Source organism: Dinoponera quadriceps, unplaced genomic scaffold, assembly GCF_001313825.1.
Source record: "Dinoponera quadriceps isolate SergipeBrazil2010 unplaced genomic scaffold, ASM131382v1 scaffold1153, whole genome shotgun sequence".
In the NCBI taxonomy this organism is placed as follows: Eukaryota; Metazoa; Arthropoda; class Insecta; order Hymenoptera; family Formicidae; genus Dinoponera; species Dinoponera quadriceps.
The window spans coordinates 87,087-106,505 of record NW_014555324.1 but is presented as its reverse complement, the minus strand read 5'-3'; the positions used below and the strand labels follow the sequence as shown (position 1 = coordinate 106,505).

The following is a 19,419-nucleotide window of genomic DNA, read 5'->3' as shown; positions in this document are numbered from 1 at the left end:
GAATATTCGAAAAAGACCGAAGCAGTCTCGAGAAAGATGTTACTATGCGAAATCGTCGCAACCGTTTCGAGCACAGTCGAGTATACACATTATGCGATTTTTCTCGAACGTTCCATTTTCAATGGGAGACGTCTAAGTAATTTTGAGAAATGAATTTCCGCGAAATTGCCCGAGTTATTTTATATCAGTAAAATTCATCTTTCTTGAAAAATTCGCAATTTTTTCGATTGGATATGTTTGATCAAAGCCCTCGCGCAGTTCGTTTATTTCCCAGCGTTAAATAGCTCGATAATTAAATTTTACTTCGCTAATCAAGTTTAATCATTAAACGCAAGCGGGCTTCTATATCATTCGAATTAGATTTCTCTCTCTCTCTCTCTCTTTCTTTCTCTCTTTATTCGCACCAGTCATTGCATATAATTCACACGCCGGATGGGAGTTTTTCGTACAACAAAAAACGGCAGGCATTTTTCGCCCAGCGAGAGAGAAATTAGCGTGGGGCGGTGTGTTTTCTCCAATTTCAATTTTCTCCTATTTTACGCGGGGCTTTTGTAAGCGCATCTCTTATAGAGCTTCCAGGGACCGCAGAGGCGTACCGTCGAACGATCGACCGTATTAAAAATTGCAAGGCCGGAAGCGCCCATCGTCCCCAGAGATATCGATCCGTCGGTTTCTTTCTTTCCTTTCTTTTCGTCCGTTCGCTTTTATTACGTAACACGGGCAGGACATAATCGATGGCACATGATCCTTGTAACTTTCAGCGCGAATCTCACGCGCTTCATTATTCCGTCGCGTCGGCGTGGCGCGTGTAACGTTCGCAAGAACCGTGTACATATATTTGAAGCTTTTGCGTTCGCGCGTACGCAACCTCTTCTCCGATTACTTCGCTCCGCTTTGCCGCGCTTTGTCGCGTAAAGTAATGATGATGGAGAGATCCAAACTGCACAAGTACAAGTAGCGTGCGATGTCAATCTCTCGTATCTGACGTGCGCCAGCTATTCCGAGATTATCGTCGTCTCCCCGGCAAGTGGAGTGTTCTCTCTCCCTTTTTTACGTACCGAGAGACGATATTACGGGATATGATAAATGTTTCAACGATACGTTTGGTCGTAACTGGTAATTTTTCAACGATGAGAACGATACGAAAGATCAAAGAGGTCGGATTAAACTTGGCAGACTACGGCGAAATTATACCCTGCCCTATTAGTTTCTCGCTAGGAAGACTTCGGTTTAATGCGATTTGTGCGATTGCGACGTGCAATTTGAGCCTCGGTCAAAAAGATATATTCGACGTTTAAGATTAAAGGGAGATTAATCGGTAATCCATTGGGAAGACGGAGTTAATTATTATCTGCCCGCTTAATCGATCGCGATCCCCCGTTAACGGGAGGTATATTTATCGCGCGCTATAGATCACGCCGTCTATTCCGACGTTACGACGAAGTTTGGCTAAGTCTATTCCCCATAAGGATCATAATCCTAAAACTAAGTTGCCGGAATAACCGTCCTTATGCAAAATTCATTCGGCGGAGCTTAACCGCGCCCCAATGGAAATAACGTATTCGTTGTTTCGCACGAGCGGTACTTTTACAAAGTCCATATCCCTGCCCGAATCCAATTTGCGACGACATTGCCGCGGAGAAAGATTCATCAAAATTTCATTCTTACTCGCTTAAACACGAGACCGAGGCGCGTCGTAATTATCAAGCTGACCGCGTAATAATGGCTCCGCGAGTTATTGCCTTTTTTTCCCCGAGCTCTGCTTTTTTTTTCTTTTCCTTCTACTAAACTACCAAACGAAGTTAGTCACTAAATAGATTAACGTGTAGCGCGCGCAGTCTTCCCTCGGCTTCGCGGAAATGTAGCGGCCGAGCCAGCGGCGTTTTGTTGTTGCGCAAACCGCGAGTTTTGTTTAAACGTCGGGCGTTCGTTGGACCGCACCAAATTTCTCTTGCTCTACATCAGGTCAGACGTAATAAAAAGATTTCGCTCCAATAACGCAGACTCTCGTAAGTAATTTCTTTTTCCGCAGTTCCGTTATATCGGGAATACGTAAAACAAACGTACTATTTGAATAAAACGCAAGCGAATCCGCTGAAATTAATATTTACGATTGCATTACGTAAATTATATATCGATTCTTTATCATCTCGAAATGGTTGACGCGCAGGATATTTAAAAATAAGTAATGTACACTTTAATATTTCATATATCATTTAATTACTTTATTTTGACGAAGTACGTAATTTCATTTCTGTGGTAGAACAATGCGACGGCTCAGATTGTGTATCGAGTTTTTATGACAAATTTCTCCTTTATATATTGTGAATTGTGAAAATATCGCGTACGAGATATAAAAAATTATAATACAAACCCGATTTATACGTATAATATCTCATTACTCGTTAAGCTTATTAATATTTAAGAATTTAATTAACTGCAAACCATTAGTTCAAATTAATTTCTCGCAATTCAACATTATTAAATGACGAGGAAGTTAATTTTCATAACAGACTGTATAACCGGTAACACAGCTTGTTTCTGTTTCCATACATTTTTTTTAATAAATTTGTGAGCAGTTTTTTCTTAACAATATTTCAAAAAAATTATTATATAACGCAGTCCGCATTCGTCGCTACACATTTTGCCGATTTAAATTCAACTAAACTCTCGTTTAAAACCAAAGCCACCTGAAACTCGAAACTTGAAGCTCGAACATTTCTTCACTTGCATTTTGCGTCTCGACATCACCAAATTATAATTCTCGATGCGAAATAACTGCGTAATTAAATGAGCCCTTTTGTCGAAGGAGAAGTTAACTTGAAACTTATCAATGAAACATACCATGTCGAAAACAACGCGAATACGAGACTTGAATATATCTTTCCGCGTATTTCCGAGTAAAAAGCGTAAAAATTTTGGTGAAATTTAATATCCTTTATTCTTGCGAAGGATTGGCGTTAGTACGTTTTCGTAAAACTAGTGTAAAAAAAGAAGCATTGGAAATATATATATATATGTATATTATATATATATATATATATATATATATATATATATATACATACATATATAACAGACGCCATATACAGAGGAGAAACGTTCGCACTTTTCAACGAAATTTGTTCTCGAGCACGCACGCATGCGGTGCTGCCATTAGCGGAAGTTTCGGGGGAATTCGATATTTCGCGAATTTACCAAATTCTGCTGGCCGAAATCCAATTGTGATTAACGTCAGATACGGGGATATTCACGCGCGAACGCGCGGAAGAGAGCGTGGGTATCGACACGCATTCTTGACAGATGACACTCCGCGTGCCGGACGTTCATATTGTATCGCATTTTTCCGATGCTCATCATTTCATAAACCATTTCGACGCGTGATGAATCTCCGGTTAGCCGCGGCGCCGACGCGACGCTATTAGGTTTCAAATGATCCGCGTTTAATCGCGGCTCATAAATAATTCCGCGTACGGCAGTCGCGGCAGAATAACGATGGGACCGCGAGGCGCTAATTGGCAGGCTGTGTTTGCGAGCGTGGCCGCGGAAGAGCGCGACACCGACTCTACTGAACGTATTGTGCCGGTTTGAAAAAATATCGAAGGGAAAGGTAAACACGCTTTCGCAAACTCTTTTGACATGCGGTCTCTATTGCGTTGTTTTCGCCAGAGACAGATTGGTATTCACGCAAAGTAAATAGCGCGGCCTATCGCTAGATTTGCCGCCAACAGCAAGCATTGTGTGCTCCCGCGCCGAAAGCAATATTCAGAATTATATTCAAAGTTACTGAAAACAATAACGAGAAACACGATAAATCAACACAATGTGCAACCTTGAAGATTGAGTGTTTCGAGCGGAAGATTCGTGAGCGAGAGACTTGATGGACGCGATGTAGTAAAGAGTTTTGCTAAAATGTTTGGTTACTTATTGTTAGGTGAATCCGATCAAATTCATTTTTCACCCTGAAAATGTGCTTGGAATTACAATTTCCACCGTGAACAAAAGCTTAAATCCAGAACACGCGACGTGTTCTCACGCAATTCCTCGCATCCTGCCGGGAGCGAGAATGAAGCGATCCCACGGGAACAAATCCGTATTAATAATAAATTCCAGGATTATAACTGTCAAAGAGTCTGCGAAATAATTTCATTAACTAACAATCGCGAATCTTCCGAAGCGTTACGTCGCCTAAAATTTTCTTCTCGATGGCGGCGCGTTCCTTTTAATATCCGATCATTCGATTACACCTCCACTGCGCGAGTCCTAACGAATGAATAATTCCGATTCTCCAGCGACCGCCATTCGCCTCCATTTTCGTGGCCGGTCTCGAGAACGAGAAAGCGAAGTTAAGTCGTTGGCGAGTCGTAAAGCGGAAAGTGTTTTCGGATATTTGCTCGCGTTGTGCCCGTTTCACTTAGCCTGGACACCTAAAGCTTATCCGGTGAGTTACGCCGTGAAACTTGGGGGACGATTTTTATGTCGACCCGATCTGTCGTTCGTGTTTCTCGGACCGAGTTAGCGGTACGTAAGTTAGACCGTAAGAACCTGATTCCCAGACAACTGACTCGGAGGCGAAGCGGTCGATAGATCTCGCAGAATATCTCAATCCGCGTTTTATGTTCGCGTTTTTGCGAACATCGAGTGTGTTGATCCTCGGAGCTGTCGCCGATTTAATTCTTCTTATTTCTACGATGATGGGTGTTAGAGGTGGGAAACAATCGATGCGGAAAAGACGAAGAGCACAGGATTCGAAGTAAAACTCGACCGAAATCTTGACGACAGATTTCTTGACGAATTCGAGAAATTAGTTTTCCCTGAAAAGAAATTCCCGGGGAAGGAATCGAATCGTTTTTTGAAATTTATTACGGTCCCGCGTGAAGTGTTTGGTAAATTTGGTAAACTGAGTTTTCATACTTATCACATAGTGGCATATCAGCTGTGTTTCAATCAAAAAGTGTATTATCAACTGTTGGGAAAAAACAATTACCTGTCTCGTCTATCCCAATTCTCTCTTACCTCTCCTATTTACCGTTCGTCGTTAAAACGAATCCGAGTAATCCGAGAGAACCGTTCGCGCTAAAGAGCAAACATGAATCACCCGTTCGTGGTTTAAGGCTAATTGCGCAATCAGAACGCGGACAACAATATACCGAAATTAATTCTCGCTTTATAATCCGAATCCTGGTACAAAGGGATCGCGCTTCGGAGGTTGGCGCGAAACTCAGGGTTTTAAATACTAATCGAACGGAGAGATCGAAAGTCATGCTTGTTTAATCCGCCTCCTTGTTAGCGGCGGTGTTTCGCCGAAAGTTGAAAATGTACGCGCGATTTCTCTCGAATGGCGGAAAACCGCCAGGCGATTATCACATCCTGGCTGTCGCGCGGCCGGAACAGCGGAGGAGATCGCACGTGTTTTCCCGCATTGCGGCCGTCTCAATGTTGATCGAGAGATTAACTTTCGTAATACGCTTTGCATATATATCAGTTCGCCCCGTCGTCGCGGTAACGAAATTTCCGGAATTTGCGCCGGATTATTAGCCAAATTCCGAACGCTGTCCGCGGCCGCGGGAGCCCTGCGGCCCTTTACCGCGCACGCAAGCGCCGACGCGACTAAGCGCGCCCGCTGGAAGGTTTCCAGAAGTTCGCTCGGCCGTTATTATTATATTTCAGGTGCGTGAGCCCGCGTATGTGTGTATGCGAGATGCTTGTACGCCGTTAAAATCCGCGCCGTGCGACGCATTATACCGCTATTTTCCATCGTCCGCGCGATAACCGCAGCGCGACGCGATGCATAGCCAATGCGCGATCGATACACCGACGCTCGCGATCCCTTCGGCTATGATTGCTTCACGCAGCTTACTCAAATGCATTAAACTGCTCTCTGTGCCTCGATATACACGGTTTCTCTCCCTTTACGATCTGTTATACTCGTATTTATTCAACTTGTTATATCCGTAACGAAACAAGATACAGAATTACGGTATTCATCACGGTTGGAGGAAACCGCCGGAGCTCTCGAGTCCTTATTTTGTTGTTGTTTTGTTGTCCCTGCGAGCATATCGTTTCAATCCACAGTCAGTTTAAATGGCTAAATGGAAGAACGAAGAAGATATTTCGCTAAATATTTTTTGTACGCCATTTTGTCTCAACGAAAAGACTTACCTTAGGTCTCGAACTTTCGAATTCAGAAGTGAAGCTGCACGGTAAAAAAAGTTTCGTGCTAAAAACCGTCCACTGAAATTTCGTGTAACACGGGGAATGTGTTAATTTAACATTATATTTGTGTACATACTGTATAGCCGCTAATTGCAATTATATTATACTTATGATTACGCGTTTAAAGGAGCTTATCCTGAAGCGTCAATAAATATAATGCTCTTTCTTTCTCCTTTATTTGTAAGCTTTTTCTATCTTGACCTCATATTTTCTATCTTGACTATCAAACCAATTTCCTCTTTCTATTAAGATAACCTCCATAAAATTAATTTCATATTTCCTTGTTACGCTGATTCGCATAATTATGTAGATTTTCACGTTACCTCCGCTCTTCGCATACGCTTATACTTCTTGATTACTATCTTTAATTTGTACTTTGCGATATCTATCTTTATTTCTACTATAATGCCATCTTATTATTTCTCAATGTATCTTATTTTTAGTGCTTAAGGGGTCTCTTTTCCCGGCTCAATAAATTACGCTGCCTCTCTCTTTCTCTCTCCTTGCAAACTGAGAATATTATTTCGGTTGCCTCGTGCTTTGTCCTTTTCGGATGTAATTTGAGGTTATCATAATCGTAATAGATATGTTTACTCGCGATGATGGTATCGAGCACGTGTCGTTCACCCGCTCCGTATCGTATTCGATCGAGCGAGAGGGGAGGTTTCGCCGAAATTACAGTCGCTTATAATTGTTATCGTGTGATTAAGGCCAAATGAGAATTTGAGTGACGCATGTGGTCCCATCTAATCTTCGGCGAGAAAGCTCCTCTACGATATCTTGCACGTTGTCCGATAAGGGGCAGTAATGCAAATGACATTCGGCCAAGCAAATGTCATTTCATCGATTAAGCGTGAAACACGATAGCAAAACGGCCGGTGTACGGGGGGACGGGAGGCGCGATGCAATTGAATCTATAATTCCACCGGATTGCACGCGTTAAATTACAACGTTCTCTCTCATCCGTACGCGTCGTTTCAGCTGGAAAAACGTGGAATTCAATTTTATACCGGATAATGACACAATTCCCAACAAATCTGATGCAATCGCAATTCCGGCCCGATCATTGCGACTATATTAGATTCGCGAACGGACGCGGCGGGCGTAAAAGCGCGTTAATTTTCCCATTCTTAATCACGAGCGGGTGAGCTTAGCGTGCTTTTTTCCGCCCGACGGACCTGATTAGCATAATACCGAGAATTGTATGTTTGCCGCTCCAAGAGTGAAAAATACGCGGGCGAGTCGCGCAAAAGTCTTTAAACGGAAAAGTTGCGCGCGGCGGCGGAAAAGGCGAAACGTTGAAAGAGTTCGGCGGAACTTTCTTCTTCTTCTTCTTCTTGTTCTCTAGGAATGCCAAGAGTAACGAATGTCCTAAGTTCCGCCTCAATTACCCCGCGCGTATTTCTCACTTTGCATGAACATCTGCGCGGAGAGTGCTACGCTACACTCCGCGAAACCCGGGCACGACATTCCATCTCCGACGCGGACTGTTGATACAAGCGGACGGTCAATCATTATCTTCGGGATTGTCTTGAAACTATGCACGAACAGTGGGAATCAATAGGATAGCGTTGTGTCGACTCGGTCATGTCGTCGCCAGTCTAGATTGCATACCAGCAATTCCCGGCATTTACAGAGGCAAATGGGATGCACCGATTTAAGATGGATGCATATCGTGATCGATGCGCAAAATTCCCTATGAATTAAATTCACCGTAAGCTCTTCCCACGACCGTTCCAACGCGTCGTTCGTTATCCGTCTTCGTCGTCGCGCGATGTTTCCCCGAGCGTGACGTTTTCGGAAATAATTTGCGACTTGTGCTCTCGATATTGATTAATGCTGCATGACGTTAAAACAAACAGCTCGTATTTTAACGCGCGGAACGAACGAACGAACGTCACATCGAGATCTCCATAGGTCGGTCGACATTTAATTAGGGTCATTTTCCATCGGGCAAGGAAAAATCCCGAGTGCGATCTGTACAATGCTTAATTGCATGACATTAAATAATTGTCGTGCGCGGCCTCGCACTTGGCCTCGTGCTGTAATAACCAACAATTATTGCCTTACAAATTAAATTCGCTCTGCGAAATGGGAAACGAAATTATTTCACACGGCGGCCGGTTGTCGTTAAGTCGTGCCGTGACAAAGGGAGGGCTTTTCGTTCGCCGTTTAACCTCCCCGCGCCTCTTTTATCGTCATAAATCCATTTCTTACGGAATTAATCCGAAGTAACACCCTTTCGCCTGAAATCATCTCTTTGTAAAATTAATTCCGAGTAAGTCAGAACCGGCTCCCGGCGAAACTTCCGACATTGAAGTATCTTACTTTTTCCTTCCACTTGGCAAAAGCGAAGCGGCGAAGGGTTCAAACAGTATTCCATTACAACTCCATCGCATAGGAATGGCCTCTATCAGCCTGTGCGCCACTGTTACTTTTGAGATAGAACGCCTTTTGAGCGAATAAAGAAGGAAACTTTAGAAAAGGCTTTAGAAATAATACTTTCAGAAAGAATGCGTTGAAACGTACGAGCCGGACTCTCATCTTTTGTTTTTCGACGAATGTAATTTTCTCGACGTGTGTTTTTCGATTATATTAAAATGCCACTAATATTATTGCTCGATATATTCTACATAATTATTTTCCTCAATGCGTTATGTGCGCATTGTGAGTTTCTATTTTGTTTCAAATTGTTCGTATCGTACAATGGAACTTCTCTCTTTTTCGGAGCCAAGAGTTGTTAAAAAGCACTGAAATGGAGAAAATTTGCCAACTATCTACAGCGAAATCGTCGGGAAACAATATTGCGGTCTAACTTGTTTTAATTTAAATTAGATGTGGGCCAATTCAATATTGAAATTGTGCGTACCTACCAGCGAGAGCTCAACTTCCGCATTATCCTTTTTGTACTATGAATTGAGATTTTGCCATGGGGAAAGTTGGCTAGCGGAAAAAATGGACGCCTAACAAGTTCATTCATTCAACAAATTCCTTCGCTCTTTGCTCTTTCACAAAAGAATTCACAAAAAATATTCATAATAAATAATAATCCTACGGAGGAATTTATTAAAACTAAATATTTAATTATAATACGATGCATTAAAGAAGACATGGACAAATACCCCGGGTAGAAATTAATCGGGGAATTCTTTAAGCCTGTAATGGCCCTATATAGGCATGTCCTAAAATAAGCCCGCTTTCTTTAAGTCTAGATATGATCAAGAAAAAGAAATCTTGAATAGAATTTCGTCAATTGGCTCTAAGTAAACACTGACGTGAACATCCCTAACAAGGCTTCTAAAATTATAAAGTCCAGTCGGAGTCTAATTAGACAGATTTACAAAACTGGTCCTAAATTGTACGAACGTTACTTTTCTATGTAGAGTTTAGATAGAAGCGGGGAAAAATTCTGTAAAACCTTTCCAGCCCTCGTTTTAAATTTCTACCCGAGATATAAACGGTTTTGGGTCAAGAAATGCTGACTAAAAAGGCAGATTTGAATTTTCGCTTCAACACACACGTCGAGAGCTGAAAAGTATCAAATATCCAAGAGAAAAAAGAGCGGGAGAGAGAGAGAGAAAAAGGGAGCGTATATGTGCATATATAAAAAAAATTTGGCGAATCTGTGCTCCAGTCGATCGCCGCGTTCTGCCGACTGTAGCTCCTCCGTCCATCGAGCGCGGTAGAGTAGACGGATCCCGTGGCATCGCATGAATTTGCGCGGAGAATAGAATTTTCGATCAGCAGCTCCGCGCGCGCGCGCATTCCAGCGTGCGGCCATCGTGCCTGTCAACGACTTGTCGCACCACTTGTCGTACGAATCTGCAGATCCCGTTTCACCGGTACCGCATTCTGCGCCCGATCATTCGGTACGCCGCGTTCCCGCGACGACATCGAGGACTGCGCGTGCCAGCGCTATCGGGAAAAACACTTTTGATGTTTCGCCGATACTGTCGCGCTTTTCCCTTGTTCGGGAAATATCCGCGACCCCCGAATGGCAACGCGTGCGTGCGGGTTCACGATAAAGTCACGGCGAGGTATTATTCAGTCGCGGGATTTACTGTGCACCGGGGTCGCGCGAACCCCATTGAACATTTTGGCGAGCCTCGTGCTTTATTGTCACGTATGAAACTTTTTCCTCTGCCGAAAGGGACCAGCCTGTCCTTATCAACTTTTATCACCGATAACATCGATAAACTCCGACGTTGAGTCGCGATTTATATTCTATTCCGCCATTTTTTCCGTCGCTCTCTCGTGAGAAATATAAAAACGTCTGTGTTCCCGGGTATAAAATTTCATTTGGAGAAATCGAACTTTTCGTTTCTCTTATTTTCATCTCCTTCTTTATACCTCGCATTTCCTCCGTTACATTTTCTCTCGGGGAGAATATACGGTTATATCGGGCCTGCGTGAGGCAGAGATCGTGCGTGACCCGTTGCATGTCGATAGAGCTCTTTCACCCTTACCCTGTCCGCATGATGAGTTGGTAGCTGTGAAATTAATACCAATCATGCACGGATAGCGATACATGCATGGTTACTGTGTAATTGATCGTTGTATTAATATCCACTATTTATGCCACTCGACCCCATGAAATCCATTATCGATGTGCTCGCGCAATAATTGCGATGTAATTAATCTCCATATATAGTTAAGTAGATCGAACAATAATCAAGATTACATCGGCGTCATTCTCTGCAGTCGCGCACGGGAGAACACCATCGAACCATCGTTCTGCCCGAACATCACAAGTTAATAAGAGATCAATGCCGATTATAGTCGATAGCGCTTAAGAAGCGTTGATTCGTCGATGCGGGGATGTCCGATATTATCGATGCGAATTCTCAAAAGTTCGTCTCAAAATCGCACGACGGGACAAATATGCTCAATTAGCAAATGGAAACTGGTCGGGCGTGGCGTTCCAACGAAACACGATCAAAGTGTTCGATTACACCATAGATTGCTTCCAAACTTGGACGAGTGTTGCTCGCCGGAGGACCGTGATTAATGAAAGATGATTAGGTGTACTTGGCCGCCGCGCAAACAACTTTTCGTCGCCCTTCAACGGGCACGAACGAGTGGACTGTATATCAGCCTCAATCGAGACGGTCATTTGTGAGAGTGCATGAATCACAAAACGTTAGTTTTCGGTGGAGTGGCGCAAGAACCACCCGCAAAAAGTGTGATTTATGTTAGCTCCGTGTAATTTTTGCACGAAGATCGTAAATACAGGCACCTCTCCGTACGAAAATACCACAGTTCGCGTATGTATTATATTCGAATTGCGTATTTTTCTCCGTTCCTCAACTAAACCATGTATACGTAGTTAACTAACGTAGATAATTAACAAGTGTTATAACTAACTAATAGTTTAATTTATAAACCGCAATTATATTTGAAAAATGATTACATTGTTACAGGCAAAGGCAATTTACGCAAAATTTGCGTAGCTATTTCGAGACTGGAAATATAATATATACATGACCTACATTTGTTACTAAAAAGGGGAAAAAATCTCGCGTAGAGTATCGCGACGAGAATTTTAAAAAAATGCGGAGTATTATGATATTCCAGAAAAATATGAATCGTATTTCGCTTCACATTATTGTTTTATTTGCTCGCCTACGTCTACAATTTCCAGATGTTAATTCAAGAGAACGGTGTACCGCGTTATTCCGAATTCTCGTGGTATGAGAGGCCGGGGCTTCTCACGTGGAAACGCGGTGCACACGCGGTTTTACAAATGATCGACTTAATTTCGGGAACAACGTTTGACAGCATCGGTCGCCATAGGAAGTTGTTTGTGTCGTTGATGTTGTAACCGGTGTATCGCGGCGCGCATAGTCGACTGACTCGAAAGTCTCGGGAACTGTTAGAGGAATACTTAATGGGGTTTCCCGTCAGTCGCACCGCATTGTATTATCGACGTCACCCTCGTCAACGTCGCGCCAACGTCGTAATTGTAGTTCGTCAAAGCTACACGCCGGCATTCCGGGGTCCGTTGTAAGTTCCACGCCGGAACGACTCTCCTGGTAAATCGACTCGTGTATTATTTATCGTGCAACTTGCACGACGTCGTTTCTCTTCGGGAATAGATCTCTATACTTTGCTTCGATCTTCCCGTAACGAGAAATATTCACGAGAACTCCCCCTTTCCTCGACTTTGACAAATCTTAGTGGGTTTCCGCAACGCACGAGAGAAATATTTCACCGCGTGTCTCTTTGTTTCCATTAACACTTAACTGTAGAGGTTGAAACAATCCCACGAAGAGCTCTCGATGCTGCACCACGTACGGAAAAGTGTGATGAGAAATCAAATAAGACAAAAAAAAACGTAACCGAAAGTTGAATGCACTGAGAGTTTCAAACTTGAAGTAACCAATATACGGCGGGGATAAATTTGCGTCGGATGATTTGACCATGAAAGATATAACCCACACGGAGTACATTTTGAGAAAAATGAAGATGAACATTTGATACGAGATTTAAAAAGTATAAATAGCACCGAGGTTCTTCACAATCGCCCAGGAAGTCAATCATGGTCTATTTTCTCCTCTTTTAAGGATGTTCATTGACAAGCTTAACCTTTAAAAAATGAGTATAAAAGACGCAACTAGTAAAAAAGGACACAATTAGCAGAAAATAAAAACTGTTCTTAATTAATTTTATGTGCCCATAAGATTTGGGTTTTTTTATCTTATATGATGTATACATCACCCATTGATAACAAAATCTCAAAAAATCATAATTTTGTGAGTTGGACTTTCCTTGCATAACTATGGCCATTTTTTATTTATTCTTACCAACTTGGCGGGATGGCTAATCGTTTCTGAATATCGGAATATTAGGAGAGAGTAAAGAACGCGGCAAAATTACGCACGCTCGATCCATAAAACTAGCGAGTTCCGTCGAAGTCGCAGCGGAATAGTTGCGGAAGGGGGAAGAGGAGGGTTTCCTCGCGCGCGTAAAAGCACCGTCCCGAACGGTCTCGTCTATCGTGTTCGGGAATAGATTAGCGAATGTCAGAGCTGAATGTGAAATGCTCTTTGAAGATTCAATGAAGGATGATAGATCCGGTGGATGGCGGTAATGCCTCGACAGCCGCTGAAAGCAGTTGCTCGAGCAGATGCGCGACTTTTCTCAAATTTTCTTCGTGACTACGCGAGACGCGAACATTCCGAGATTTCCGAAGAGTGCCTCTCAANGGGGGGGGGGGGGGGGGGGGGGGGGGGGGGGGGAGGTATCGTATGGTCGCAGCTCCGATATCTGCGCAAAGTCACGAAATACTTGGCTGATTGACCGACGTTAACCGGAAAACTCGAATTAACCGTGCGCCGGGAATAGTGAAAAACGACGGAGAGTAAATAAAAACTAACCAGCGGAGAAAGGGAGGAGAACGCGTAGGGGGCGACAAAAAAATTAACTAGAGCCAATGTAGCGCGGCGCACTTTACGTGTGTAAAAGTATGCGGTCTACTTTCGCAAAAAGTAGCAGCATCACCTTGACATACTTCCCCGACGATTGCGGTCTGACTCAGTGCAGACTCAACCGGCGGGAAACTTTTTGACACGCGTATTTCATAAGACGTATTACGTCAAGATTGGCTGGGGATTCCCATGGTCGTAAATTTTATCTCGACGAGTCTTCGATCCCGACACGCTCGACGTACTTTATATCGGGACTTCCGTGCGTGTACGTTCGACGTCTTTCGCGGTCTCCGATTATCGATTTGTATCTGAGGAAAGGGAGAGTATCGAAATTTTCCCAAGAATCCTGTCACGAACGTGGCGTTTAGGAGTAGGGATTCGGAGATGCGACCGCGATATAGAACAAGCTAATCTATATCGCGATTTTTGTCTATCATCGGATAATATCAGGTTCGCGTCTGATGATTTCATGTTTCTCGCGAGCCGATTTATGGCGCGACCGGGACGGACTGTAATATAGTATTTGGTGCGGTCAATTAGTCAGGACCATAATATTCGCTATGAAGGAGGGACTAGGCGGGCGCTCTTTACTGGCCGGCGCCGTGGTGTTTTGCCACTGCTGTTTACGGCTATGTGTAGCACGTCGTCGTAGAATGTCCCGGATTTGCGGGCAGCATTCCACGCATTCCGGCCCGTAGCCGACCGAGATTTAACGCGACGCTTTAATCCAAAGTAAATATAACTGTATATTTAAACGAACGTCGGTATTGGATATTCGCCTTAATCTCAAATGATCTGTTGACGATCGCTATTAACTATCCAAATAGTACGCGTGCATTCGCAATGCGTTACGATATTATCGGGGCTTCTCTCTCTTTCTCTCTTTCAGCGGCGGATAATTTCAACGCGAATTCACGATCTCTCCTTAGGGAATATTTAGTAGCAAAAGAGCTAAATCTCGCAAAACCGGAGAAATAATTTTTAAAGCTGTAAATAGCTAACGAAATTTTCGCGTTAATTTTACACGGGCTTCGCTTTCAGCGGACTCCGCCGCTTCGGCGTTTAACTACCGTGGTACTTCTCGCTCGCTCGTGAAGGAAAAAAAGAAAAAAGAGAGAGGATCATTGAAAACGACGAGAGCGATGAACCATTTCGAGAATTGAATCTTCCCGAAGAATATGCCGCCTCTCTGTTTTCGCGAGATACGTCAATTGGCGCGGAACATTGGCACTTATCCGAGATGGACTGGTCTCATTTCGAGGACACGACAACGTGATATTTCCTTCGCCGAAGGAAGTACGAGAGAAAGAGAGACGGAGAAAGAGAGAGAGAGAGAGAGAAATATTCCATCGGATTCGGTAGCTACATAGCGGGAGACACATTACGAATCGCATCTTCTATTTACACTTCCCTTCCAAAGGATAAGAAGCGCGCCCATCTCCGCTCGCGAATTTATAATAGCGCAAGACGCACCGAGATAGCGGGCCGAAGAAGTGCTGAATCCGAGTTCTAGATTCAGCCGAGCGTGTTGGCTACGCCATCTCGAAGCACGTGCATGACCCGTTCGCGCGACTGGAGTGCGAAACTATTCGGAATCGTTTGGAGTAATCGAGGAACGTGAGAATGAGATCTGGATAAAGATCGACGGTAGCGGAGAGGTGGGTGTCTAAGGAAAGCCACTTATTTCTATTCAACGATCTAGTGGTGAAAGAGTGGAGCTTCGCCGAAGAATGTTAGATTTTCCGTTGAGTCGTCCGCTCCGGAGAGAAAAAGGAGAGGCATCGGGGAAATATCTCCCTTGTTCTTTAGCCGCAGAGAGAGAGAGAGAGAGAGAGAGAAATAATAAAAATGCGCAGCATATTACTCGCAATGGACGCGAGCGAATTTACGAGCGTATTCTCTAAAGTACAATCAGTGTATTATCACTGAGAAGCAGCCAATAGTCACTAATAATCATAATTATAAGTACAGCACTGGAAATCGGTAAAATTTCGCTGCGAAAGTCCAGCAGCAACTGTTTCTATCGGAGAAATTTGTAAAATTTGCCAACTGGAGGAACAAAAAATGAAAAAATGTATTTTATTAGTGACAATTTCTCTGATTCGAGTCGAAAGAGCAATCTTCCGGGCGGTCGCGCACGGGTCATCGGTATTTCGCGGAACACACCACCATTACCCACTTAGCTCGTCATAGCGCGGGCGCGACTGCCAGAACGCGGCCTGTTATCGCCTCTCGCTCCTCCTCGGCGACGTTGCGCGGGCACGTATCGCTTCCGCTCCCCCGCTTGTCCGCGATTCTCGCCTCCACGCAGGCAGGTGTACCTATAAGCGGACCGCATTCCGGCGATTCCGCGTTCTGTGTTACGCGGTGACACAGTATATTGACTGAGGGTGGATTGTGCGCTCCCGACTGATTTGGCGCGGCTGCGCAAATCTGGGCCCCGGCCGGCGGCCTCCGTATACCCATTGCTTTCCCTGCGTACGTATCGCACGTAGCCGTCCGCGCGCGAGTCGTGCTTGCCCGCCGCCTCCACCGTCGCTTCCACCACCGCCGTCGACGCCGACGCCGTCGGACTCCCTTCCTACCGTCTATCAACCCTCCGCGTCTCTCTCTCTTTCTATCCTCTTCCTCCTCCCGCTCGCGTCCGCGCGACTCGCGCTCCCGCCTCTCTTTCTTCCCGCTCTCGCCGCTCCGTCTCGACCGTTCTTCTCCCTCCGGGCCGTTTCTGCACGTCGCGGCCGAGCACCCGCGTAATACACGTGTGCGCGCCAACGGACGAGGTACATATGTAGTATACGCATATACATACCGCGCGATAAAAACATGTCGATGACAGGCGCCACGCAGGACGTACCGATACGTCAGTCCGGACTCGTCGCGAGATAACGCGAGACCGCGCGAAAAACCGCCGGCGGGAAGAGCAGAAGCGGATGGGAGCGGGTGACGCGAGGAGCGCGCGGTGCCGGAAGCGAGAGGAATCGTTGGAGCCTGCCTCGTCCTCGGCGGGATCAGCGGCGGAGAGACAGTGGCGTACCGAACGCGCTCGCGATTGTGTCCCCGGTGACGCGTGTGCGTGCGGCGCCGGTCGCAAGGATAAACGGCCTGTGTCAGGGCGTGTGTGAAGGAGAAGAAGGAAAAAAGGAAGGAGAATAGTGCGTGTGGAAGCGAAGCGTCGTGTTGGAAGCGGCCGCAGATTAAGTGACGCATCACCGGTCACCACCGGGTTCCGGGTCCGTCGGTTGCATCGGGCCGACTCGTTTATGTGATGAACGTGGTTTAATGGTTGATCCGCTAAAACTCTTCTGGGTTATTACCAACAGCACCTACCTGGGTACGTGTGCGCGAAGAGAGCCTCGGGGAAAGCGGGCCGATTACGCGTCTGTTTGTTTATGCGGGAGGAGCCGTTAGCTCGCGGCAGCGTGTAATGCGGCGGCCGAAGGCTCGCCTCTTGGCAGTCCCGGGCTGCCCGAGCGTAATCCGACCGTCGCGATCCTCCTCGAGGATTACGCGTCCCGTGTTCCCCGATTGCCGAACGCCGATCTGGTGTTTATTATCGCGACTCCGCCGCGGCGAGAGAGGAGGATCAACTCCTCCGTCCCGCGCGCCACTCCGGGGCGAATTTCCCCGCGGGAACGTCATCGTGATCGGGCCACTCTCGACCGCGAGCACGTACTCGTTGATCACGAATACCTGTCAATTACCGCACCGACGGCTCCTATGATCGTCGGGAGTACGGCTGGCAATTATTGAAACATCCCTTTGCTCGTGTATGTCCGTCTCTAGCGGCCTTCGGATCCGCTCGATAACCATTAGAGCGTGCCCTCGGCGGATAAGAGTAAGCAGTAAGCGGCGAGCGAGGCTGGCGTTTAGATAGGGTTTTCTTTTCAATCGACGTCCCTCACCTTCGTCCACGGCAACCGTGGTAATCGCTGGTAATGCGTTTAATTACCCATACGAGCCGGGTCACGCGTCCAATCCCGCTGACCTACCTGCCATTCGTAACGCGATCGTAATGGGAGAGTGAGGGGGATGTTTTGCAGCGCGCGCACGGCTAGACAAAAACACCGTCAGCCTGCAGCACACCATCCCGTGGGGTGTTCGCGGTGTGGAATCAGCGAAAACCGGCGGGCTTTGCCGAAACCGGTGCCAAAGTCGCCCGGGCAATTTACGAAATTTGCTATCCCGGACTCGATTTTGCCGTGGAACAGCAGTCGCGCGCGGCTTCGAACGGACGAGATAGGGCGGGCTCCAAGCTGTTCACGAAGAACAGCGAGAAGAGCGCACTTAGGCTGCGACTTGGACGTGAGATCGAGTTTGACTCTTCCACGGGCGTCCCGCCGCGATCGAAACTGCGAAACTTCGTTGTCGGCGCGTAACAATGGAGCGACGAAGCGCATTTTGATGACGGACGTGACGTCGTCGCTCGCCCGCTTCCTCTTCTCTCCTTGCCCTCCTCCCCGTTGGCCACCGTGTATATCGCGCGTGTCGCCGGCAAATTGCTCGCGCGCGGTCTGGCGGATTAATATACGCCCCGAACAAGAGTGCGTCTGATTCGGCGGGAAATCGAGTCGGCGGTGCTTTTTCCCCGCGGCTTTAGGCCACACGTTTCCACTCTGTAAAATTCGATTCGGTCTCTCCCGACGCGGTCTTGCGTCGAGAGTTTTATTAGTTGCATTCGAGCGAGACGCGACACCGTGCGCGCGGAGAGAGAGAGAGAGAGAGAGGATGCGCCTGTGTGCTGCATGTAACTGCGCGAGTTCGATTCGTTAACTCCAATCTCGTTGCTCCGACGTTTCCGACGACGACGACGACGACGGAGACCGACGGAACTTGGCGCACTCACATAGTTCTCGACGACGAGTGTCTCTGTACGACGACATGCAACTCTGCCGTTCCTCACGAGACGTTTCCACAAATGTATTCCGATACTCATCTCTCGTCTCTCGCCTTCCATCCTTCTCTCTCTCTCTCTAATTCTCTTCCTCGTTCCCTCGGCTAGGTTGCGAATTTACATTAAATCTTCGTCCCGGATTGCCAACAGGTGATCAACGTGTTAATGAGTCCCGCGTCTCAACACTTATTAGAAGCCCCTTCACAAATCCCGACAATTCTAAATATCTTAACAAGAGAGCGCGTTGTAATTTCACGGCAACTTTGTTTTCGACTTTAACAAACGCCGGCGGAAGTTGGTGCGCGCGAGCTCGCATGAATGAACAATTCTAGTCGACGGAATGCGACACGAGACACGTTTCTTCTGCAAATTCACGACGGGGGAATGCTCGCGCCTTCGGCATGTAGCGCGCACACATGCGAGATTGACGTTGAAACCTTCCGTGCGCGGGATTACCAACAGGTGATCAATGGGTTAACGAGCGAGAGAACGCTTAAACTTTAAACACGGAAAGCACTTGCTGAGCCTTCATCCTCTTACGCAGTCGAGCTACAAAAGTTGGCAGGTTGTCTGAACTTTTTGTTTGCTCGCCGGCAAGTCGTTACCGGACGCGCGCGGGCAGCAATTTGCCGGTTCGAGAGCGGTATCGCAGGTTCACCACACATTCCTACGGAAAATTTATCTACCCCTCTCTCTCTCTCTCTCTCTCTAACTCCAACTCCCTTTCTTTCCCTCGTCGATGTACGCGCACCGTGCTGTAAGATTCACGACGGGGAAAACGAGCGGGCGCGCGACGAACGGCGCCCGTCGTGTTTCATCACGTTTAAGCGCGGCGATGGTTATCTCGGCCTTTTTACAGAGCTTGAGAGAGAGAGAGGGAGAGAG

General features: G+C 46.2%; 1 protein-coding gene across 2 annotated transcripts in view; it reads left to right on the top strand.

The window, feature by feature from the left end:
• LOC106743837 (neural-cadherin-like) overlaps positions 1-19,419 on the top strand; it is a 156,296-nt gene that overhangs the window by 64,465 nt on the left and 72,412 nt on the right. The window contains exon 1 of one of the 2 annotated variants that reach the window (XM_014618054.1): positions 16,654-16,974. The exons of the other annotated variant lie outside the window; for it this stretch is intronic. Within the exon in view, the coding sequence (XP_014473540.1) occupies positions 16,923-16,974 (52 nt within the window). The 5' untranslated portion in view covers positions 16,654-16,922. Of the gene's footprint in view, positions 1-16,653; positions 16,975-19,419 lie in introns of those variants that run through there. 2 annotated transcript variants of the gene reach the window in all.